This window comes from Hydra vulgaris, chromosome 06 (genome assembly GCF_038396675.1).
Source record: "Hydra vulgaris chromosome 06, alternate assembly HydraT2T_AEP".
Lineage (NCBI taxonomy): Eukaryota > Metazoa > Cnidaria > Hydrozoa > Anthoathecata > Hydridae > Hydra > Hydra vulgaris.
The window spans coordinates 30,129,759-30,157,195 of NC_088925.1; the positions used below are offsets into that span (position 1 = coordinate 30,129,759).

Genomic DNA, 27,437 nt, shown 5'->3' on the forward strand with positions numbered 1-27,437 from the left:
TGGTTAGATATATGCCAATTACAATAATGTTGATATAATTTTTTTTTAATTTTATTGCAAGTATATTAGTATCCTTGTAAAGAGATATGTTTTGAAATTGATTCTTTCATAAAATCCACTTCCACCAAAAGGTCAAACGTGTTCGTTTATTTGTCTGGATGAAAAATATTGAGTGGTAGTTTTTATAAATATTTGTAATTATAGAGTATTCTAGTTTTGAAATCTAGTGTTCACACAGAAATGTTATATCATGAAAGATTACTAAAGTCTTGGTATATTTAGTATTTGATTTAAGTCTCTGGCAATTAAAAGTACACAAGCTGAATGTTTTTGGAAGTTTTAAAGCTATTTTGGTTATTAAATTTTTTTCTGGTTCACATTAGATTCTGAATGTTGTGCCTTTTCTGAAATAGTTAATAATCATATTATTATCCCATATAGAAGGGTTGAATATTTCATTTTTTTCTGAATTATTTACAGAGACTCTGTATGATCTATTATATTCATTTTCTCTGTTTAAGGTAATTGATATAGATGTGATGCCTAATTCCGCTTCCATAAATAGTTTAAGATCATCTTCATTGATTTGTTTGCTTACACCACCTATAAAAACTTCAAACTTAGGGATAATTCTATTACCAACAAAAGTATGATTCCCCAGAATTTTTGATCTAAATATAGATTCCGACACTTTTTTTTTCTAAAGTTATAATGATGTTTTATGGTTATTTTATGATAATGTTGTTTGCTGCTTTTACACAATTAAATCTGATGGAGACTTTTGTAAAATCATTTTTGCAAGTCTTAAAAATTAGTCAGCAAATGAATAAAAAGGAAATAATTATTTCATTAAAAAGTGTTACAAAACCATTTTACATTCCTTCAAAGTTAAATTTAAATTTTAATTATTAAAACCATATGGGCAATTTCATTTTTAACTTATGTTTCAAGCGCAACAACTTTATCAAAGATTTGCTTACTTAAACTGAATAAAATTTTTAGCTATTTTGATGATTTTGATTAGCTGATTTTGATCAGAGATGACCAGCTAAGGAAAATAAACTTGTTTTCTTGAACTATATATTTAACTATATATTACATCACTTACGCTACTGAGCGATTATTATCGTGGATTTTTATTATGAGTTAAATTTTTATAGTTATGTAACAAAAGAAATGCAAAAGTATTGGTATTATACTCATTCATTAAAAGTAATTAATAAAGGCAACTTTAAATAACTGGTGACACAATAAAGGGTGACGTACTTTATGGAAAACCCCTTTTAGTTGCATTTACAAACAATTTGTTTTACTAAAATAAAAATTATTTCACCCTTTTATTTTTTTTAAATGCATTATGGTGAAGTTTTTTCTGCTTTGATCTGGCCATAACTGACATATAAGTAATATCTTTCAATTTTCTTGCTTGCTGGATAATTTTTGATATTTGCAGGACACAATTACACGCTGACTTTTTTTCTTTGGCAAGTACAGGACTTTGATATTATTGTCTTGAAGAGAATTCACAAAATCATTTGCTGATTCAATTTCAATTTTTCCTGGCTTTACTTTGTTGGTTGCTAAATGCTTAACAGTAGCCCCAATGCCATCAACAACTCCTTTGTCATGTATTGCTGCAAAAAAATGCCAAAATATTATTTTGTTAAATTTCTTTTTTAAAATTCATTATTGTGCTCATCTCAACTTTATTTTTAAACTGAGACAAAGCAATATTTCTAAAAATGCAATGGTGAAAGTTTTAAGATTTTATGCCAGATTTTTTTATTTTTTTATTTTATTTTTATTGTTCATTCACCTCCCCAAGGCCCAGAAGGCCACTACAGACAAGGAGGCTACTTAATTGTGGTTATAACCCTCTCTCAACTCTATAACTCCAAAACACGAAACTTGACAAACAAGGCCGCTGCGCAGAGAAACAAGTTGAGCGTGGTACTACCAGGGACGTGGTGGGGATCAAACTCCAAACCTCTCGCTTATGAAGCGAGCGCTCTACCACTACACCACTACCGCATTGCTGCAGTGAAAAGAGGAACTTGATTTTGTCTATAGTGTGCAGATAGAGGCTCATTCTGACAAAAATACTTAAAATTTTCTGCATAATAAACCTGAGTAGTAGCAACATTCGATGATAGATATATGGATTAGTTTAAAACATTTAGATTGGTTATACTTGATACTAACATGAGTTGTGAATAAATAAAAATAGTGCTATCATATTCAAATTGTTGTTTGGTTTGGGTAGGCAATCTATCAGTTTAAAAAAGAATTTTTATTTTTAACAGTTTTTCTCTAAATTGATATGGTTCCAGTTATGTGGAGCATGCTATCCAGATAAGTGGAGTCCCAAAAGGATTTCGGCTTCATATCTTGATTTTTTACTGGTCTCTAGTGTCCAGAAGCTCAAAATTTGTTGGTTGTTAAACATGTTGGTTGACTTATGATTTGCAAAAAAGAAAAAAAATTCATGAGATTTAATGACTTGAAACTTAATGTTTTTAAGCCCGTAGTCTTCTCTGCGATTATGACTAAGGACCCCATGTTCAAAAATTGATTGTTCCTTTAAACTAAAAGTCTTAGTTTTTTTCCAAGTCCATAAACTATTTTTATATATATTTTTTTAAAGCTCCTGGATACCAAAAACCTGGATAGGAAAAAGTAATCTTTTTGTGACTTTCAAATCTGAAGTCAGTTTTGGGACTCCGCATTCCTAATGCCATCAAATTTAATACAAACTAAATACCAAACTGCCAACAAACTTAATACCAAAAAAAGTTGAAAGAAAAATTTTTAATTTATATTTTTTATTTGGTTTTATTTTTTATTTTTAATGTGCCATTTATAATATTAACTTAGCTCCTTTTTTTTTTAAAGATACAAAAGAATTTAAAAAGTTATTGATACAAAAAAATATAACTATTAATGCCAACACCAATACTGATGAAAAAAACAACAACTAACTTTTAATATCTTTATTGCAACATCAATAGGTTTGCCATCTCTTAGTAAAGTTCCTTTGTATACCTCAGCAAACTCTCCTCCCCCTAATAAAGTTCCAAACTTCAAATCTTTTCGATCAAGTTCGTATGCAAATTCTTCTACAGCATCATCAACATCTTTATATGTTGTTGGATCAACATAAACTTTGCCTTGACTTTTAAAGGGTCCACTAGGTAATTTTACTAAAAAATAAAAATTTTAACATAAGGTTTAAATGATACAAAATGTAAGCACAGCATAATTCATGACAGATTTGCATTTAAAAAACAAAACTTTAGGTGTAAGACAATAATGCTTGGGCTTTAATTTACATAGATGTAAAAATACGTTAAGACCATCATTGATAAGTAGACTTAATAAGTTTACATATAGTTTCTATGATATTGGAGGCTGTAAATTTTCAATACTGTGTTTAAACTGATTATTTTATCTTTGAAACAATTATATATGAAAAAATGTCACCTGGGTGTTAAAATTGACATGAATATCCTTGACAAACTTTCCCTGTTTATTAAACCAAAATGTAGGTTTAGTAATTTTTTTTTTGTTAACACAAAACGAAATCTTGAGCAAAATGATTTACAGCACATTAATTAATACTTTGACTAAAAAAATACTTTTTTAACAAAGTATAAACAGGAATAACTTATGGACTTGCTAAATATTTTAGCATAAAATAACTAATTCTAACCTGTCCCATCCTCCATTCGAACAGCTTGAAAATACATAGGATGTCTTTTTTTCCAAATATATAATGCCAGAATAAAAAGAAGAACAATGAAAAACAGCACACCAAATGCTGCACCTAGCGCAGCACCAAGTTTAACTCCGCCTTTAACTTGAACATCTACCATTAATGCTGGTCCGTACAACTCCTTGCCATCTGCTGATGTAATAGCTCTAATCTACATAATAAAATAAATATTAATAACATAAAACATTGTTGAACAAATATTTAAACTTAATTTTAAAATAAGTTTAATAAACACACAAACATCTGAGCAATTATTAATACCAAACACACATTCACCTGAACAAATACTAATACCAAACTCACAAACAAAAATCTGAACAAATATTAATACCAAACACACAAACAAAAATCTGAACAAATATTAATACTAAACACACACACAAACAAACGCCCGAACAAATACTAATACTAAACACACAAACAAACACCCAAACAAATATTAATACCAAACACACAAACAAACATCTTAACAAATATCAATACCAAACACACAAACACTCAAACAAATATTAATACCAAACACAAAAACAAACACCCAAACAAGTTATAATACTAAACCCACACAAATATCTGAACAAATATTAATATTAAACACACAAAATAAAGATCTGAACAAATGTTAGAATTGGTTATAAGATACTAAAAAAAAAAAGTTTACCTCTACATTGTAAGTCCTATCTTCAGCGCCTGACTTTATATTTGTTGAATTTTGATATGTAATAATTTCTTTACCATCATATTTGACTAAGTATTTAAGATTAGGTCCTCCCTTTGAGAATGGAGGCTTCCATGATATGGTGACAGAAGAGTCTTGGTTTAACTTTTTTTGAATATTTTGAACTTCCCCAGGCTCTAAAAAGCAAAGATAAAAGAATACTTAATGAGCTAAATATTGAATCAGGTACAATGTAAACATCATGCTAAAAACTGTTAAGTTATGTTTAAAAAGTTTAAAAATTTCATTTTATGTTTCTTTTCATGGTCAATTATGACCATAAAATTTTTATAGTCAACTTGTTTCACAGTGCAGCAACCTAGTTTGTAGAGTTGACAGAGGGTTGCAATTACAACTAAAGTAGCCTCCTTGATTGTAGTGGCCTTCTCGGCCTTGGGGAGGTGAATTAAATTAAAATTAAATACATACTTCAATGTTTTACCTAGCATGATTCTTTTTCACACATTTAAACTTGAACTACTTGATAGCATAAATTTGAAAGATTCTGTTTGTCATATAATTTTTTAAAAACTATGTGTTAGTTTTTAAAAAATTTGCACACTATCCTAAATTTCACCCACACATTCTGTACCTAATAATACCATTTTCTGAAACTTTAATGGCATAATGAAAGTTTTGTTGCAAACAATGGGAATATAAATATTTAAATTGTATTTACTTAAAATGTAAAAGTAAACATACTTTTATTTATAATTACATATATATATTTACTGCATACAACTTGCACAATAAAAGTATTTTATTGTACAGAACATTGTACATACTACATTTTACATATACAGTACATATTTTATCATCCAGGTCATATTTTAAAAATCCAGAAAATTGTTCGGGTAATATATTTTCTCTTATATTCCTCCTAATTTTGCTTTTAGCTTTTTTCAATTTTTTTCAAACTTTTCTTAATTTGTGTATGAGTAATGAGTGAGCTTAAAAAAAATATATATTACAAAAATATATGCCTAAACTTGTATGTATGGAAAACATTTTGGATATCACCAAGTTTTTTGAATACACCCCCCCCCCTCCTCCTCCATATACACATTCCTACATTTCTGTATAACCCCCTCCCCCTATATCTGCAAAAATACTTTATGGAGATGTCTATTGCTGATTTATAATTTTACTATAACAGAAAATAACTATTGTGCATTATATGGGTGCAATGAAACAAGGGCAATTACTCTCGAAATACTAAAGGTATTTTGTTAAAGTCTGATATCGTATTCTCTAAAAGCTTGTATTCTTGTATGGTTGAAACCATGAAAACCTGGCAAAATCTTCTAATTACTGGATCTAAGTTGTCCTAAATAGAATAAATATTTTTCATTTTTAGTAACCACTTGTGTATCACAAGGCTCCATTTTTGAAGCAACCATAATAGTAGTTTCCGAAACTTATATAAATTTTAATATATCATATATAAATTTTAATATATCATATTATATAAATTTTAATATATAAAATATAAGTAAAACTTTAAATTATCATCTAATTTTTTGATTGGAAGAAATCGAACACTAAAAGATTTCTTGGGACTGAGACAAATACCATGAAAGTGTTCTTGATCTACTCTTAATCTCTTTTAGAAAACTTTAATGTACAAAAAAACTGCCAGCAACTGTTAGACTTTTAGCACAAAGCTATTTAGGATGAAATCATGACTTACTAAAAATTCATGCCAAAACATTTATGAAATGATTGCGATCAGGTGACTGAGCTGACCACTTATTTTAATTTGACTTGTTTTAAACCATCGTTTAATGAGTTTAGAGGTGTATTTTGGGTCGTTGTCCTGTTGAAATATCAGCATAAGGAACCATTTTTCTACGAGAAAATATTATGACAAACAAATTGATCCATAATGCTATTTATTCTATGGATATGTCAAATTCCACTAAAACCAGAAAAACAACCCCAAACCATTGTACTTTTTCCACTACCATATTTGACTATTCTTCTTGTGTATTTATCTAAACATTTACCTTTAGATATACATACGTTCAAATTGCCATCAGAACCTTTCAAATTAAATTTTGATTCATCGCTTCACAATACTCTATACCAATTATGTATAGTCCAGTCTCTATGAGCATTTGCAAATTCAATTCTAGCTTTTCAGTTTTTTGAAGAAATAAAATGTTTTTTTGCTGCTTCGAAGCTCAAAAGCCTTGAAAGTTGTAACCCTCTGCAAATCCTATTTTGAGACGTTAAAAGTTTCAGTTTTTGAATGATATCATTAGTGCTTTCAAGAGGATTTTTGGCATGACAAGTAATTTTTCTATCTCTGAAACAAAATATTTTGCGTGATCTCCCTCCCCCTTATGTTCTACTTCTAAAGGATTGCCTTTATTAAACCATTTGATTATTCGATATGCAATTGACTTATTAAAGGAGTACTTCGTGGCAATTTCTTTTTGCTTGACTCCTCCTCTTTCATAATCTTTTATAATATATTTTCTAAAAGCTTAATTGCATTTGTCTCCTATAAACCAAAACAGCGCAAATTCATGATCTCAAGCTAATATTGTTATGATTGCAATACTAAAGTTCCCTTTCTGGACAAATATTAATGATTTGTTAACTCTTATTGGTTAAGTATTAATGAATACAACATCAAATTTTGGACATGATTTTTTGTGGGTTGTGTATTGTTTTTTAGAGTAGTTATAAAAAAGTTGCTGATGTTTTTAAATACCAATAAAAGCAATAACACAAATTTATTCATTTTCAAGTAGTCTTATTGTGCAAAAATCTTTTTTCTAATATGTAGTATTAACCATTTTTTTCATTTTAAGTCTTTTTTTTTTAAAAAAATTGCTGTATTCAGTAATTGAAGTAAAAAAAGTTCCAGAGATATCGTCACTTGAAATAATGCTGACTCAGCATTTTAGTGATTTTCTGAAGCGACTACAAAGCAACTTTGACATACAGTATCTTCATAATGGCTTGGGGAAGTTTCCTAAAATTTGGTACTCTAATAGATTTTAACTTGAGAAATCCAAAAATAGCACTCTTAAGACTCGATTATCTCAAGAAATGCCTCATTTATCCAATTTTGTTCAAATTTATTGACTTGTAAATTAGTGATTTTTGGAGGTAAAATGAAGACTGTGGCCCAAAATCCCAAGTAAAAAGTTTAATTGTATATCATTATTTCATCTTAGGTCTACTGAAAAAAATTAGATTCATCAATTGTCTCTCTAATACGTGATCAAAATTTGCATTTAAAAATGGTGTCTTTTTAGAAAAATTTAAATTTTGTAACAAAAGCAATTAAAATATTTTTTAAAACATTTATTTGAATAAAACATCAAATGTGTCATTTATTGACTAGTTTAGGACATTTATAGTCATGGGCCAAGGGAGATACCCTCCCACGGGAGGCCCCTATGCCCCTCCCCCAATCTCCCTAGATTTTTTTTTTTTTGCATAAAATGAATAAATAATGCAAAAACATACAATTTAATTTTAATTTTGAAAAAAAAAAAAATTTCATTATTTCAAATTGGTGACTTAAAACCTCCTTTTATATAAAAAACAAACATAAGTTTTGTTTTGTTCTTTTTAAAGGTATTTACTTGTTTGTATTTTCTTAAAGAATTACTTTTAATTTTATAGTTTTTATATTATTTTGTTAGGTAATAAATAATAAAAATAATTAATATGGAGAAATGTGACATTGGAAAAAGTCTTAACATTCATTGCCGCAAAACTGGATTTTCAAGAAAACAAGGTTTTGTTCAATTTAAAGATCTTCCTTGTGAAAAACAAGAAGAAATAATATGGCGAGCAAATTTAAAGGAAAAATATAGTTCAATAAGAATTATATGTTGTTATCATGAGCAATTCTATGGAAAATATTTTGAGAGAAAAATTACAAAGTGTTGCAATCCTTTTGGAACACACAAGGAAAGTAAAAAAATTGCTATAAAAGGTAATCTTACCTTATTTACAACAGAATTGATATGGAAATAAAAAGAAAACAATTTATTATTTATAAAATGTTTGATAATTTCAGTTATTTTAACCACGTAAAACTAAATTTGTTTTTTAGGTAATATAAAGATTTCCATAGACATGGCAAACTATTTGCAAAAAAATAATGTTTATGTAACCCCAGGTTGGAAATTCTGCAGTAAATGTTACAAAAAAGCAATAGAAACTGATGAAGATTTAAATTCACAGGAGGAATGGGAATCCATAAGTGAGAAAAAAATTAAGTTAGATACCACTATAGAATTGCTTGGAATTTCACCAGTCAAACTAAAAAGTCTTTCAAAACACAGCAAATTGCCTGTAGCAAAACAAAAGTTTGAGAACACTATTGACAGAGTTGCAAAAATGGTCTCATTAGCATATAATATTAAAGAAACTTTTTTAACAACAGAAATAAAAAGCCCCATTTTAAACAACAACATTAACAATGACCATGATCTAGACATTTTAATGTATGAAATAAAAAATAAAATTTCAGAGACTGACTTTTATTGCCATAAGGTGCAAATGTTAACACTCGCACCAAAATCATGGACACGTAAAAAGATATCAAGCTACTTTGAAGTGTCTGAGTATCTTGTTCGAACAGCAAGAAAAGTTAAAAATGAGAATGGAATTCTAATATTACCCGGAAAAAAAACTGGAAACCCACTTTCACCAGAAACAGTTAATTTAGTGATTAACTTTTATCAAAGTGATGAATTTTCAAGAATGAAGCCAGGAAAAAAAGATTATGTAAGTATTAAGAAAAACCAACATGTTCAAAAAAGATTATTGCTACTCAATCTTAATGAATTACATGTTGCATTTAAAAAAGACTACCCTAACGTCAAAGTCAGTTTGTCAAAATTTTGTACTCTTAAACCTAAATGGTGCATTACAACTAATGCGTCAGGTACCCATAATGTATGTGTTTGCATACATCACCAAAATACAAAATTTCTCATTGATGCCATTAGGTGGAATAAAAGTTATAAAGATTTCCTGGCATTGATTGTTTGCTCTCTTGAAAATGCAGAATGTATGTTGCATCGATGTAACCAATGCCCTGGTATTGAAGTGTTAAAAAGTTTTTTAGTGCAGGAGTTTATGGACCATAAGCATGAAGAAGATGTAGAATTTAAGCAATGGCAGAGTACCGATCGTACAACACTACTTTCACAGTCATTGCCACTAGATGAATTTAATGATTTATTATGTGACAGCATTGACAACCTTACCACTCATTCATATATTGCAAAAACACAAAGTAGATACTTAAAAAACTGTAAAGAAAATCTTAACCAAAACGAATGCTTAATTTTAGGAGATTTTGCTGAAAACTATCAATATATTGTTCAGGATGAGATTCAAAGTTATCACTGGAGCAAAAGTCAATGCTCACTTTATACAATTGTACTTTATTTTATAGAGAACAAACTTCTCAAACATAAACCTTTCAGAAGATGTTGATCATGACACAGGATTTATTTACAAGACTCAGGAAGATATAACTAGATATATCAAAGAAAATCTACCTGATGTATCAAGTGTGAAATACTTTTCCGATGGTTGTGCAACACAATTTAAAAATTTTAAAAATTTTATCAATCTTTGTCATCACAGTAAAGACTTTGATTTAAATGCTGAATAGGTATTTTTTGCTACCAGTCATGGTAAATCCCCCTGTGATGGTATTGGTGGGACTGTTAAAAGAGTAGTATGTCAAGAAAGTCTAAAACAAATAACTACTGGGCAGATTTTAGATGTTAATTTAATGTACTCCTTTTGTAAAGCCAAGATAAATGGAATTTATTTTAAGTTATTTTCAAAAGAAGAAATTGATCAAACACGAGCACAATTAGAAAAAAGATATTTAGGTGGAAGAACAGTTCCTGGCACAAGGATGTATCATCATTTTATTCCAATTGCTCCAAACACTATAAGTTATAAAAAAATAAGTACTGATGCATGCACTGAAATATTTGATATCATTCCAAAAAGCAAACATTATGTAGATATTTCATTAAATATTAAAAAAATGGATCATATTACATGTTTTTATGATGGACTTTGGTGGGTAGGGATTGCTGAAGATGTAAGTGAGCTTGATATAAAAGTCAGATTCATGCATCCACATGGACCAGGTAAAAACTTCTTTTGGCCAATGAGAACTGATGAGTGTTGGGTGCTCAATTCTGAAGTTATATGCCTAATTTCTACACCGCGAACAATATCAGGTCGTACATACAACATATCTGATTTAGATTTGAAGAATATAAACTGTTGGTTACAAAAAAAAATTAATTATGTTTAAAATAATTTTGTTTTTGTTTTCTTTACCTATTTTGCATTTAAAATGTCTTTTATTTTTTTCAAATTCTTGAATTGTAGGCTGAGAAGGAGGGGTGGGGGTTTAAATAAACCACAAATCACTCCCATCTTATTATGTCAATGACTATATTAGTCTAAAACTACATTAAATATTGATTGTCAAAATGTTTTAAAAACGTTTTAATATCTTTAGTTTTAAAATTTACGACTTAAAATCGTAAAAAGATCTTTGAAATAAGAGGTAAGTATTTATCGATTTGAAGTAACGCAAATAAACTGTTTCTCAAACTTAAACTGAAAAAATATGTTTTTAAAATGTATTTTAACAATCAACTATTATTTATTCATTTTAATGAAAAAAATAATAATAAAAAAAAATCTAGGGAGATGGGGGGCGGCGTGGGGCCTCCCGTGGGAGGGGAGGGCGTCTTTCTTGGCCCATGACTATAAATATCCTAAACTAGTCAGTAAATGACACTATTTGATATTTTATTCAAATAAATGTTTTACAAAATATTTTAATTGCTTTTGTTACAAAATTTAAATTTTTCTAAAAAGACACCATTTTTAAATGCAAATTTTGATCACGTATTAGAGAGACAATTGATGAATCTAATTTTTTTCAGTAGACCTAAGATGAAATAATGATATACAATTAAACTTTTTATTCGGGATTTTGGGCCACAGTCTTTATTTTACCTCCAAAAATCACTAATTTACAAGTCAATAATTTTGAACAAAATTGGACAAATGAGGCATTTCTTGAGATAATCGAGTCTTGAGGGTGCTATTTTTGGATTCCTCAAGTTAAAATCTATTAGAGTACCAAATTTTAGGAAACTTCCCCAAGCCATTATGAAGATACTGTATGTCAAAGTTGCTTTGTAGTCGCTTCAGAAAATCACTAAAATGCTGAGTCAGCATTATTTCAAAAGACGATATCTCTGGAACCCATTGCTAAAATTTTCGCAGTTATTATTTTTTTGATATGGACTGCAAGTGGTGTAAAAATAAACAAATTCTGAGACGTAAGGGTGTCGAAAATTATTTTTTTTGGATGATTTCATATATTTTTACCCTAATGTTTAATGTGCTTAGTGACAATTATTAGTTATTCTCCCGGATAATTTATTAGTTGTTAACTGACATCAAATTAAATAGTTAAACATGCAGATCTTTTACTTGATATCACAAAAATCAGGTAATATATTTAATTTGAAATTTTTTTTTAAATAAATTTTTTTTTTATTTTTTGCAACTTTTGATTTTATATCACTAAAATTAGCTTAATATAATTTATTAAAATTTATTTAAAATACTGAATATTATATTTTATATAAAAGCATATAGCAGACTACATGCCTATGTAGTAGTTATGTTGTGGACCACGGGCTATGCAGTAGCTACTTAGTACCTATATAGCAGGTAATATAGGACCATACTGTATAATAGCTATATATTGGGCAGATAGCCTGTGGGCAATGTGGTATTGATGTAATTAACATTCCTGATTTTTTTTATTGATTTAAAATTAGTTGTGTAAATATGTTACTTGGAAACTTATTAAAACTTGGCTATGCAATAGTACTCAAATAAAAGTTTGCGCTTTTTAAAATAATTTTAAAATTGGTTTTGTAATTATGCTACTTGGAAATTTATTGAAACTTAGTTATGCAATGGTACTTTAATGAAAGTTTGCGCTCTTCAAAATAATTTTATTGATGCTGAGGTTTTGACAGTTGTTTATTGAGTTCAGTTGGCTCTATCAGATTCTAATTTACCTTTTGTTCATAAAAGTTGTCAGCTTCCTTTCAGTTTGGCATATGCAATGAGAATTAATTAAAGTCAAGGTCAAAGGTTTGATAGAGTCTATATTTGATGGTGTATATATAATAAAATTGTGTTTCTCTCATGGTCAACTATATGATGTGTGTTAAAGAGCAAGAGAATTTAAAAGTTTTTCAAAATTGATAAACATCTCATTCAAGGAATAATAGGCAAAAAATACAGACTTTAGTTATTGTACTTTTTATTTATCATTTATACTTTTTATTTATTTAAACATTATTTTATTGCATTATTTAACTAAATTAGTAAGAAACTATTTATATATTTAAATTTTATTTATTTTAGCATAAATTGTTTTTACTTAACTTATTTACATTCCAGTGATTTACATTATTGTCCAGTTACTTTTGCAAGCTATGTATGTATGTATGTATGTATGTATGTATGTATGTATGTATGTATGTATGTATGTATGTATGTATGTATGTATGTATGTATGTATGTATGTATGTATGTATGTATGTATGCATGTATGTATGTATGCATGTATGTATGTATAAGATTTGTATGTATGTATATAGTATGTATGTATATATAAGATTTATATATATATATATATATTTATATATATTTTGTATATAAATGTTTTGTACTAAACTTTGTAGAAACCAATTAGACCATCTGTTAAATTATGTGTCACAGTTTAATAGTATTAGTGATGATGTTCTTTTGAGTATAAGTTGCTTATGATTTATTTATTTTATATATTTAAATCAAAATAAAAGTTTATTTTTTATTCTTTTATAAACTTGGTTATTTGTGTTATATATAATCCAACAGAATTGTAAATAAGTAGAACAATTAAAAACAACAATGTGTTATAGAGATAATAAATTTGTGATGCAATGAGTTATTTGGATGTTAAATGTGTAATATTTGCGATGTGTTAATTGAAATGTATACAGTGACTTATAAGATTAAAAGTTTGGACAGCTAATGTGGACAGCTGTTCACATTTGAAATAAAATTTTGAATGCTGCTTTTAATTTTTTTTATATTTTTACAATAATGGATATATTTGTTAGTAAAATTTAATCAAAAAAAAACAACATCTATTTATGCCTGAGATATGAATGTTCAAAGCTTAAGTTTTATTAAAACTTAGGCAATTTATGGTACAACAATAGGAAGCATAGTACATTTATATATGTCTATGGTATTATGCACAGAAGTGTTAAGTGTTGCAGATGTGATTTTGCAGGGAAACATTTGAAAGTAGTAAACTAATAACAATTTAGTAGACTCGTAACATTTCAAACAATTAGTAACTTGTAACAATTTATCATACACTTATCATATTCGAGCACAACAATGTTTGAAAAAATACGACAATATTTGTGTACTTAACTCAATTTGACCAAATGTCGTATTTAACACTTCTGTTCATAACGACATCAAAGTGTTCTAATTGTTTTAAAATTGTAGTCTATTTATATAACACAGTACTTTTAAAAAGAGAGCTAGACATCTATAAAATATATTCGCTGTATAACCACTTATTTAGAATCCCTTTCCTCTTATTTTCACTTGTATACTTTTAAGGACCCTCCTTCTCCGCATACATATGCATTATTTATTACAAAATCAACTCCCCTCATTCCCCTATGCAAAAAACTTTAAAAACATTAAAAACAAAAACAATTTGGAATAGCTCTGTTAAATAACATTATACTGATTTTACAAACTCATGGAATTCAATGCTTTTGTTAAAGAAATGAAGTCATGTTTTAGGAGAAATAGGTAACAAAAGATAGTCAAATTGAGTACTAATTGTTTTTAACATCCTCCTTTTTTGTACAAAATGTAAACATTTTTAAGAAACCCCCCTCCCCATACCTGCATACATACTTTATGGAAGACCCCTTATAATAAATACACTACACTAATTTTTAAATTTTATACTTGTGTCATTATCAATTTCGCTTAGTTTCAGCAAACAAGTAATTTTAATTTATCTATTATTATTTATAAAGAAAGTTACTGAGGTTGAAAATATATAAAATGATTTTTTTTTTAATTTTTTTTTTATGGATTTTTCGGAACAGATTTGAAAGATTTTTTTATGACTGTTTGTTAAACTTTTAATATTGACTCAAGTTTATTGCAATTAATTTTTAATAAGATACTAAATTAACGGTCAAGACCTAAAATACAGGTCATAGTAGTTCTATGTTTCACATCCTATTATAAACTTATACTGTTTAACTATTCTTTTTTTTAAGCGACGAGGTTGGCACAGTTAGAAAACCAGTTCTGTATACATATTTGCTTATTAGTTAACTTTTTTTCTCTATATTGTGTACAATATAGAGAAAAAAATATATTCTAAACTGGCACAATAAATATATTTTATTTTTACAATATAATAATATAATATAGATTATAATATATGGTCTAGCCGGGGCAGTGGTCTATGCAACTACTTTAACAACAGCATTGGCAGCAATAGCAGCAGTAATAGCAACAGGTATATTGATTTTAGGTATTTATTTGTGATGCCTTTAATCCATTCATTTTTTCATATTATAATTGCTTTTATTTATTTTATCTTTACCTTAAAATCCTTTTTAAGCATATTCTAGAATAAATAAAGAGCCCACATCCTAAAAAGCAAATAATGTGTGGGCTTAAAATTTGGGCAGGCTCTCCCTCCTTTTATTGGGGGAGTAGCCCCATTATAAGGCAAAATAGGAATGGTGGGATAAAACTAGATTAACAATTAGTGTTTTTGTAATTTGTAATCTATCAATTGTAGATATATTTTTTGTAAAAAAATATTTTTCTTTTGCATATTGTTTTGTTATTTTATATATATATATATATATATATATATATATATATATATATATATATATATATATATATATATATATATATATATATATATATATATATATATATATATACAGTATCGGACACAACGAGTGCAACCAAATAATGCTAATATAGTTTCTTTATATAAAAGTGCTGCATTTTTTCAATTTAGAGAAATAACTATGTAACTGTTTAGAGACAAAGTTCTTCAAGTTATTCATCACAAAGTTCATTATTTGTACACAATAATTAATAAATTAATCAAAAGTATTAAAAAAAAGTTGATTTCCTTTTGGACAAAACAAGTGCAACTCGACAAAATGTTGACCAAGCTGTATTTCCCTATCAATATTTTGTGGCAAATCCTTTGTTGTCGATCACAGCCTTGCATCTTCAAGACATAGATTCGATCAGGTGATCAACGAAACTTTGTGGAATCGCTGCTCAGGCCTTTTGGATTTGTTCAAACAGTTGATCCTTATTACAAACACCTTCACAATTAATTCTGTGGTTGACGATCTCCCACAGGTTCTTGATAGAATTGAGATCCGGAGATTGAGGCGGCCAATCCATCACCGATAAGTGGTTGTCTTGAAACCACTGCTTGACTGCTTTTGCAGTGTGTTTCGGATAATTGTCTTGCTGAAAAACCCATTTTATTGGTATATTCCATGCAGCATGAGGTAACATAACATCTTTCAGGATATTTTTACACATGAAATGGTCCATTATTCCATCATTTCGATGTATTGGACCTAGACCGTTGGCAGAAAAACACCCCCAGACCATTACATTGCCTCCACCATGCTTCACGGTCTGATGGCAGTAACATAAATCAAGGCATTTTTCAGCCAGTCGACGTACACGGCAAATGCCATCGCTCCCAATGTTGAACTTTGATGCATCACTGAACAGGACAGTTCGTCATTTCTGCACATTCCAGTCAATATGAGATGTAGCAAACAGGAGCCTCTTCTACTGGTTTTTTAGTGAAATCAGCGGTTTCTTTGCAGGGCGTCGAGAAAACAATCCGGCTTCAACAGCACGTCATCTGATTGTTTGGTCCGATACAGGCAGCTCCAATTGCTTTAGTATCTCGACTGATGATATCCAGGGATCATTCTTGACGGATCTGACGATCATAGAATCCTCTCTAGAAGTGGTGGAACGCGGTCTTCCACATTTGTTATCTGCTGCCAACTTCCCCGTAGAACGATATTTGGAACATAATCTTGATACAGTCCATTTTTTCACGCGATATTTATCACAAATACTTTTTTGTGACATTACACTTACGTAATCGCCAATAATTTTCTTTCTTAGTTCCAATCCAAGCCTGTCAGGAGCCACTTGAAGTCATAAATATAATGAAAATAAATAATCACGCTTCTCAAGGCTTACCGTGTTACATTTACCTTGTGATGATACAATAATGCTCTGTGGAACACAACGTCATGGTTGGATGTGGACTGAATTGATGTAATTAAACACTTGTTGTATTTCACTTCTTGTATTGATGTTCTTCAATTAAACACATTGAAAAAACTCACTTTGATAAACTGTCTTGATAATACTGACTGATTGTCTTCCATATACTGACTGAATTACATGTCGATTTACATGTCTCTTATATAGTAAAATGAACCTGTGTGAACCTGTTCTGGAAGATTCTAGATGCTTCTTTTCGATGCTTCTGGATGCGTCTGGATGCTTCTGAATGTTTCTGGATATTTCTGGATGCTACTGGATGCTTCCAGATGCTTCTTCTGGAAACTTCTGGAAGCTTCGGCATGCTTCTGGAAACATCTGGAAACTTCTGGATACTTCCTTTAATTATTAAAAAACTTCCGTGACGTTGACACGGACCAGACTTAAGAAAATGAAACAAACCAAAAAAGTTGCACTTGTTTTGTCCGCTGCAAAATGGCACTTGTCAACAAAATTCTGCCTGTGTGCTGTCACCTGTCAGCTGATTGCTCATGTCATGGCATGCTATGACTCCAGACTCCTAAACTGTTTGCTGTGGTAGTACAGTTTGTTTCGTTTTTAAGACATGTAAAATTAGGAACACTTTTTAGCATTGTTCGATGTTGGTTGCAAATGTTTTGTCCAATACTGTATATATATACACATAATAATTTTATATCATATAAATTTGTTTTGTTAAAAAAACTTATATGAAAAGCTTTCTTTTTTATAAAAAAGAGTTTTTGATATATTTTGTTTGTTAATAAATTATGTTAAAAAGATAATAAGCATATTTTGTTAACTCAGACTCTGAAGGGGTATACATATAAAGTAGCATATATATTGTCTAACATAGCAAATGTTTGAATTAAGCCAAGCACTTGTTATGTCAGACTTTTGGAAAGTGTCCAACACATGTATAAATATGTATATGCCCACATATAATATGCCTTTTCCAAATCCTCATTTAGGGATATATTCATCCTCATATAAAAAAATAATTGAGTATCTTCTTCCCCCATTAAATAATAGAAGTTTACAATAGGAAGTTTTAAATTATGGAATAACTCATAACTCATTAATCAATAATTAATGAGTTATGTCTATGATGTCTTATGAATATTAATGAGTTAATTTTTATTTCATTAACTCAAAACTATTTTCCATAATTTATTTAACTCATTAATTAACTCAAAATAATGTTCCATAATTTTGAGTTAATTAATGAGTTAAGTTCTATGAAAACGCCCTATTGTAAACTTTTACTATTAAATGGGAGTAGAGACTCATTGTTTTTGCTCATATCCGCATACTTAGAGTTTTATTTAAAAATCTTGACTTAAAACCTTATTCATTTAAAAATCTTTGATTAATACTCAAAGATTTTTAAATGAATGTGAGATTAAGAATAAGCATAGAAATGTTTGATGTGGACTTTCTTTTATAAATTTTTCTACTTTATTTCTAACAATAATTCATAATATATATAATTAATAATATATTCACTAGTTTTAATCTTTAAAACCTGTTTAAACCATATTACTAAATTTTTAATACATATTAAAAACCCAATGTTTAAAAAAAAAAAATTCAAAAGTAGAACCTCCTCTTATAGGTTTAACTATATCACAAACTTAGCGCATTATTATATACACTCATTATTGTAAGATATGGTTCAACCGAAATTTTTACATTATAGATTAAAATGTGGTAAAACTGAATGGCAGGGAAGACTGAACACTTATGAAAATGTTTTTAATTTTGATTAAACTCAGTTTGAAACAAAAATACAGTAGAATCTCTCTAATTCGAATTTTATGGGGAAAAGTTAAAGTTCGAATTAGGGAGATTTTCGAATTAAAGAAAGTTGATTTTTCTTAATGCATTTCAAGGTGACTTTGCATTTAATCAAATTATGGAGGTTTTCGAATTAAGGAGATTTGATTTAGAGAGATTGTACTGTATTTAAAAATTATTTTAGTTCTATATCATGAAGAACTTTGTGCTCTGTCTAACGACATAAAAACAAAAAAATTTTAATAACTTCTGTATTAAACTCTTATTTAACTTTGGTATTAAATTTTAATACAATAAAGATGTAAAAATTTTCGAAATAAAATAACATTAAAGTAAAAAGATTTGTAGTAAAAGTAACTCTGATTAAGAATCATTTTTCAGAATGAATTTGTTATTTCCTGGAAAAAGTTATAACAGACTTACAGAAAAGTCATATTTTCAGGTAAAACTGAACACTAATAATTTTCACACTTAGCTTTTATTTGCATCTAATTAATTAACTTTTTAAATCTATTAATAATCATCTTTTTCTATCATTATTATTTCTTATTCTTATTCATTATTTCTAATTCTTTACTATAATTTACTTTTTTATATTTCCTGTGCAAATCTAAATCAATTTAAATCAATTAAAAATATCAAAATCAATTCAAAATGCCAAAATAATATTTTAAAAAAAAAACAGAATAAGATTATCCGCTTAAAAAAATCATAAAATTTCAGCATAAACAAAGCAAAATTTTTTTGTACTATAAAATTGAGAAAACTTATTTCAAACAGATAAAATTGAAGCACTTACTGCCAGGTAAAGTTTTAAAATTAACAACTTCAGAAGAAAATTTGTTTGTCAAGGTAAATACAAAATTCCTGTAACTAATCTTTAAGCTATAATCTCCGAATGAGCCTAATCCATGTAGGAAAATTTCAGTTTTAGTTGTATTTTTTGGAAACATATCTTGATTGGAACATGTAACACATTCAATAAAATAATAACCATTAACAGCCGACCCATCTTTTGGATGACGCCATTTTAGAAAAGCAGATTGAGAAGTAATATTAAAAACATTTATATCTTCTGGAACAGAAGGAGGTTCTGAAAAAAAAATGTTTTAAATAATACTCTATAATCTACATTCAAAATATTTGAGGACAAAATACATTAGAACAAACTTTGCATTAGAACAAAATAAAGTATATAAAAGAAAAAGAAAAAAGGAAAATTTTATAAAAGATTTACTGTAACAAGTTTCTGAGTAATTCTTCTCAGATCCAATGGCTCTGAAATATCCTAGATTACACATACATGATGTCCATGGATTATAAGAAATTGAATTTAAACCACATTTCTGACAAGGTGTATTGCCTACATTCTGCTTGAAAGATTCAGTGCCACACTCTAATTGGTAACACATGTAAGACATTAGTTCAAATAATTGACAAACTGTTAAGAGGTTTACAATACTTAAAATGTCACCATTTTGTAACATTACCAATACCTTATAAATATACCATTATAACATTACCAATGCCTAAAATGCCACCATTATAAAATTAATACTACTTGTGATTTATTTAGGGGAAGGTTGCATAAGATGAGCAGGTTCCTAAGATGGCATAACCTCTTTTACATGTAGACTACTAATTTTTTGTGATTTTTTTTGTTACATATATTTATACAATTATTTAAATGTTAGTTTAAATTTAGTTATATTTAGTGTTATTTATTTCAATTTCTTGGTTGTATAGTTAATATCCTTTCATTGTTTTAATGTTAAAAAAATTTACCATCCCCGTTATAATTTTTATAATTCAATATTTTTGTGATTACATCATAACAAAACAAGATCATCAAAAATTTATTACATCCTCAATATTTTATGCGTGTCTACTTCTACTCTCGAGTCGTTAATGAAAGGGGGGGGGGAGGGAGGGGAAGGAAAGGGGGTGGGAATCTTTGTCCAGATCTAACAAACGGAGGGATTTTATTAAAAGAAGAGGGGGGATTTGTTTATGTTACAATATAAGTATTTTTTATAAAAATTTTAGTTTATAAATCCAAAGTAATTTTTTTTACAAAACATGCATAAAAGTATTTAAATCTAGCATGGCAAGAGCTTAAATGAGCATTTGACCGCAACAGCTGTTCTATAATAATTTCAATAGGATTCAAAGCTCATCTTCGGAAACTGGTTTCCTAAGCTGAGATGATTGGGTGTGTTGAAAATAACGCAATTTTTGGTACATATTTTCGGTGTGTTGAAAGTAACGCAATTTTTGGTACACATTTTTGGTGTGTTGAAAATAACTCAATTTTTTTTTAAATGAACTATTCATTTATACTCTTTAAAAGGAAAGACTAAATTATGATAATCAGCAAAAATAAATATAAATATTATAATATTTTGGCTGCAAAAAACAACACCCTGTTAACATTTTTGAGCAACTTATACAACCTACACCTACTATATAAACTTTTTTATATACAAACTATAGATTTATTATTGTTATTCCTATTTAAGAACAAAATGTACAAAAGAATTACAAAAACACCTTAAATTTCTAAAATAGTATAAAATAGAAAGCAAAGTCTACCATTATTTATAAATTATTTACATACTACCATAATAAAGCATTGTAATACAGATTAACTGTATTAACATACTACCACAATTATTGGAATTAAAATGGAATAAAGTGAGCAACTATGGAAATAGTTGCTTCAAAAATCAAAAAACTAAATAATAGCTGTCAAACATTAAGTTTCTTTATACTGTCATAACTATAAAGTAAGAAAGTTAAATAATAGCTGTCAAACATTAAGTTTCTTTATGCTGTCATAACTATAAAGTAAGAAAGTTAAATAATAGCTGTCAAACATTAAGTTTCTTTATACTGTCATAACTATAAAGTAAGAAAGTTAAATAATAGCTGTCAAACATTAAGTTTCTTTATGCTGTCATAACTATAAAGTAAGAAAGTTAAATAACAGCTGTCAAACATTAAGTTTCTTTATACTGCCATAACTATAAAGTAAGAAAGTTAAATAATAGCTGTCAAACATTAAGTTTCTTTATACTGTCATAACTATAAAGTAAGAAAATCATTTGAAAAAAACACATTTTAATTCACAACACATGTTGCAACATAAAATTCGGTCTGTCTTATTAAAATGATTTAAAATCCATGTTAAAATATAGTGAATAATAGAAACCAATATGATTAATGTTTATATTTGAATTTGATTAATATAATTAATGTTTTATATTTGAATTTGTTAAGCATTATTGTGCTTAACAAATTTAAATATGATACATATTGATTAAAATATTTTAAGGCACAACTTACTGGACCACCTTGGATCAAAAAAGTAATCAATTTAAAATTTAAAAAAAAAAAAACTTTAAACAGGGTTCTCACTATTAAAACTGAGGCTAAAAGTAAGGATTTTAAGGAGATTTAAGGAGATATTTTCTTAATATTTGGTCGCAAACGACAATTTTTCGAAAGCAAAAGTAAGAAGAATTAAGGAGAAATTGATTACCTTAAAAACATAATCTTATTTTTTTCAATAAATTTTAAATGTAAACAGAGATATTATTATAAATTAATATATTACTGTTAAATTATTATTGTTATTCCTATTATATATATATATATATATATATATATATATATATATATATATATATATATATATATATATATATATATATATATATATATATATATATATATATATATATATATATATATATATAATATATATATATATATATATATATATATATATATATATATATATATATATATATAAAAATATAGGTTTGCAAACTACCAAAGACCTGTTTTCCACTTTACTAACAAGTATAATTCACTTTAATAAAATTCTCTACTCACTTTAATAAAATTTTCTAGATAATTAAAAAAAAAAAAGAAGGAGAAATTAAGGAGAGCCGTCAAAAAAAATGTTATTTAAGGACATTTAAGGAAGTTTTTAAGGAGGAGTGGGAACCCTGTTTAAATGTGTTATAATTTAAAATTAATATATGTAAATTAGTTGTCTCACATTTATATTTAACCAAGCCACTTTTTTATTATATTTATAATTAATATACTTTTTATTATATTTATAATTAATATATGTAAATTAATTGACTTGCAAAATAGTCTCACATTTATATTTAACCAAGCACATTTTTAAAATTAATTATACTATGTTTATTAGTAATACAAAAAAGATTTATAAACTTAGCATAATTTTAAGAAAAATATTTTATATACAAAATAATCTTTTTAAGTACAATGTAAACTAAATGAATAACAAAAATAAATATGATTTCTAGAAATATAAGCTAAAAAATGATATATATAATATTGTTGAAATAGAAATTTTTTGGGGGAATTTTGTTTCTTACTGCTTCCTAAATTTTTTAATTTGGTACCATTAAAAAAAACCTTCCTGAATGCACTGCTTAAAGCTAAAGAAACAAACAAAAGTATTTAAAGACGTAAGAAAAAATCATTTGCCGAGAACATCCTAAATTGCTGGATTGTCAGACTTTATCATACGCTATATGGACATTAGTAACCAAATCATCAAGTACTTGTCGCAAAATCATCTAGGTATACTTTAGTAATTCTTGTACTTTTCAAAAAATTATCACAGTTCCTTGTACAGAGAAAAAATTGCTTTAATTATAAAATATATATTATAAGATATATTATGATGTATCTTTCATTAGTAATAATTAGTAAGCAATTTGGGGTAATTCTAAGTTGAATGATGCAAATTAGATATGCCAAGAATAGTGATTTTGCCAAATGCCAAATATTCTGCTAGACTCTCCCCCAAATAGCCAAATATTTGGCGGCTGAACATTCTGTAACACTAAAATAATTTCACGGTTGACAGTTTTAAACTTCCATTAATAAAGTGAATACTGTAATCATGCTACGGGTAATTACATGTATTTGTTTTATTTGCGTGTTTGAGCATGTTATTTGTTAACTATTTGTTACATCAATCTTTGTTACTTATTTGTTGTATTTCTTAAAACCTGTTATGTAAGATATATACACAATAAGTGTAACTCTATAGTAAAAGCTTTAGATCAATTTAGTGGCAACTGCGTCACTAGAATTTGTAAATAAATGAATTGAATTTACAAAATTCAATTCATTTATTTACAAACTTGATAATTTATTTTAAATTACAGACCTCAAATATTGTTATTAAAAACTGTATAAAATATTAAGTACTAATTATCCTTTAAAAACTATTTAAAGTGAAAAGTCAATTTAGTGAACATAAAAGACTTCATATTCGACGTTTTGCTTGTGAAAAACTACAATAAGTATTAAAAGTTGTGTATTATTGAAAAACTTTAAAAAATTTCTAATAAAAAAATCACCTATTTGGAAATATTATGAAATTTGTAGGGAATGCAATAAACTAGCAGTTTGTTTGCTGTGTAAAAGCAAACAAACTGCTAGTTTATTTTTTTCATTACAAAATTAAATCTCATTACAAGGCCTGCTATCTAAGCATGCTACAGTTGATCCCCACCGTTAAATAAAAACACAAAGAAATTATTGTAACATATATTTATAAATTTAGAGCAAAGTAATTTACTGTATGTAATTTACTTTTATGAATGTATAATAAAATTAGCTACATACTACCATACTGTTCAATTTTAAATTTAATGTAAAGTATATCTATACTTTTATTCTATTACCTAGTTTATACTGGTTTCAAAAAAAATGCATTTTACTACACCAGCTGAATTTTTTTATTACCTATCTAAATGCAGCACTATTTTAAATAATGTAAAAACAATTCTTCTGAACAAAAACATTTCTCCTTTTTAGAAATAAAAATAAAGTTTTTAATTTGCTTTCACATATTTTAATTTGCGATGAAGAGATTATGTTTTATGTAATGAATTAGTTTGCATGAAAAAAAAGTCTTAATTTAATAAATAATGCAAAAAAGTTTTTTAAATTTCTGTCACCTTTAGCTAATACAATAAATAAAACTGAATCAAACACTTTCATGTTACCTACTGCTTAAAAAAAAAAAGCCAAAAAGATCTTCAAAAAAAAAAAATTTTGTTAAACAGTTATTCATTTTACACATTCAGTTTACGAATATACTAGATATCAAATTTCAAGCCAGAGTGTATTTACAAACAACGTATTTACAAGGTATTTACTATACATAATTCATATGAATCGATGAATACAAAAACGTTTTAAGTCATAAAAACTATTTTTAAGTCAGACAACTTTAACTATGTATAACACATATATATATCACAAATTTTGATATATTTTTTAACAAATCTAATATTTAAAGATGTCAAATAGCACCCAGATTTTTTTTTGAATTTATTAAAGTAATAATTTTGGATTGAATAAGTTTTTTTTCGTTCCCCGAAAAAATAGTTTTCTTAAAACATTAAGCCTAGGGTAGTAAAAGTAAAACTTTTTAAAATTTGAAAATTTTTAAAAATTTAAAAAAATTTAGAATAATAAAATAATTGTCATATTATTAAAAAAAACTTTATAAATATAATACAAAACAATAAACTTACGACTACTAAAGTAAGAACACTCTAGTCACTAATCACATTATGAAAGTAATAACACTATAATAGTGGAATTACTTAGTGCACTTATAACTTTTATAGCTCATTCTTTGTTCAAACAACATAAGTAATCCCAAATTTTTATTAAAGTAGAAAAGCATCTATAAAAAATATAGTAGATAGTCAAATACTAAAAACTTCAGAAACTTAAACAAATACCTGCTTTATAAGTAATGTTTAGCATTTCTAAATTGTTAAAAATGGCCTGTAAAAACGCGCATTAATTTTAAAATAAACCAATCAAAACTTTTAATTGGTTAATTTTAAAAATTAGGCGCATTTATACAGACCATTAGTAACATTTTTCGAAATGATTAACTCTATAAAAAGTTTATCATCTTGTACTTTACATTTTCATTCAAGTACATATTCGTTTAAGATACTAAAGTTTTTAATATTATTTGAGTATCCACTCTATTTTTACTAGATGTTTTTCTACTTCAATTAAAAGTACTTAGGTTGTTTGGACAAAGAATTATAAAAGCTATAAGTGGGTTATAAAAGTAATAACACTATTACATTATATTTATAATTTTTTTGCTAACAAATTAAAGTTAATTTGCCCCTTGAAAACAAAGTATACGGTTTTGCATAAACTAAAATTTTGAAGATCAGATATTTTTCCAAATATAGCAAATCGGGATTGCTTAATTTAACAATTGCTAACCTTCATTATATACCATTTAAGGTAACAATCGCTCTTAACAGCTCTTTAACAAATTTTGATTCTTTTTTAATTCAGAAAACTTTGAATTTTCTACTGTTTTTACTATTTAATTTAAGTTCAATATTTTTTCATTTTTGTTTTATTGACTGATTTATGTTGGGATTAACGCAGCAGAGTGTACATACATTGACTGACTTCAATAAGTTGAACATGCAGGAAAAGCACAAACATTAACTGACTTAAATAGGTAGAACATTCACAAAGAGTACATATGACTGAATTAAATAGATAGAACATGCAAGCAGCGAGGCTAAATTGACAAATGGTTTTGGTTTAGGCATTAATTTAAAGAAATATTTAAAGTTTTGAGACTCTTTCCAGTTTTCCATATATCCAGATCAGATCAGGTTAAAGGCCATCACGAACTCCCTGTTACTGGTAACATGAAATCCAGTACAACCTGCCCCATGACTTGTTGTCTTGCAGAAATTGCTTTTCCAGGCAAAAATTAAAATAAATAAACTCTGACTTAAAAAATTCCTGGGGCTTTGTATGAAAAAAGGCTAAAGATGATGTCTCAATAAAAAAATACATTTCTGTTGACTAGCCTCAGACCCCTTCTTCATCTATTAGGCTGGCATAGATATAAACCTGTGTAACATTGTTTCCTGCCAAGGATGAATGCTGGATCTACATGACTCTACTAATAGATTTTTGATTGTGCCTCTTTGATTTCCTTGATCTTTTAAAAAATATTTGGGATCTTCCAAATAACTTTCCATCGTCTGAATTTTATCACTTGCAAAATTTACCAGAATTGTTTGCTCTTTATTAAACTAATTTGAAAAATTAAGTATAAATCCTTTGACCAATATTTTATGTGCTTCCATTCAGCACCACTTTACTCAATCATCGTTCTTTTTGTTTTTTATCTTTCTCCTTCTTCTCAAGACTCTTTAAAATATAATTTTCGACTAAATTGACCAAGCCCTTTCTCTTTATTCCTTTGCCAATATTTTTGTAATTAATGAATTTAATTCTCATCACACTAAATGGTTTGGTTTTAACACCACTTATCCTGCTGGCACTGAAGCCTATAACTCCTGTATTTCTTAATCTCTTACTTAGATAATTAACTATGTGACTTGTTATCCAGACAACCCTAATCACTCACCCTCACTCCTTGATTTGTGTCTTGTCTCTGACATGAGCTTGTGCTTAATTTCTCCTTGTTCTCCTTTAGGGGTTCCGACCATGCAATAATCTCTATAAACCATTTATCTCAGACTTCTGCTGTAGACTTACCTTATCATTGTATCACTTACTAATATCCTAAAGCTGACTGGGATTTTTATAGTGATTTTCTTCATGAAC

At 27.5% G+C, this 27,437-nt stretch overlaps 1 protein-coding gene across 1 annotated transcript in view; it reads right to left on the reverse strand.

Annotated features, from left to right (window-relative positions):
• Nucleotides 1-26,222, reverse strand: part of LOC100200773 (ephrin type-A receptor 8-like) — a gene marked incomplete at both ends in the record, with an annotated part of 39,080 nt that extends 12,858 nt beyond the window's left edge. The window contains 10 exon segments of the mRNA NM_001309717.1: nucleotides 2,980-3,200; nucleotides 3,710-3,923; nucleotides 4,431-4,624; nucleotides 19,546-19,839; nucleotides 19,984-20,143; nucleotides 23,933-23,953; nucleotides 24,703-24,726; nucleotides 26,193-26,209; nucleotides 26,212-26,218; nucleotides 26,221-26,222. Of these exon segments, the coding sequence (NP_001296646.1) occupies nucleotides 2,980-3,200; nucleotides 3,710-3,923; nucleotides 4,431-4,624; nucleotides 19,546-19,839; nucleotides 19,984-20,143; nucleotides 23,933-23,953; nucleotides 24,703-24,726; nucleotides 26,193-26,209; nucleotides 26,212-26,218; nucleotides 26,221-26,222 (1,154 nt within the window).
• Between the last annotated feature and the right edge of the window lie 1,215 nt (nucleotides 26,223-27,437).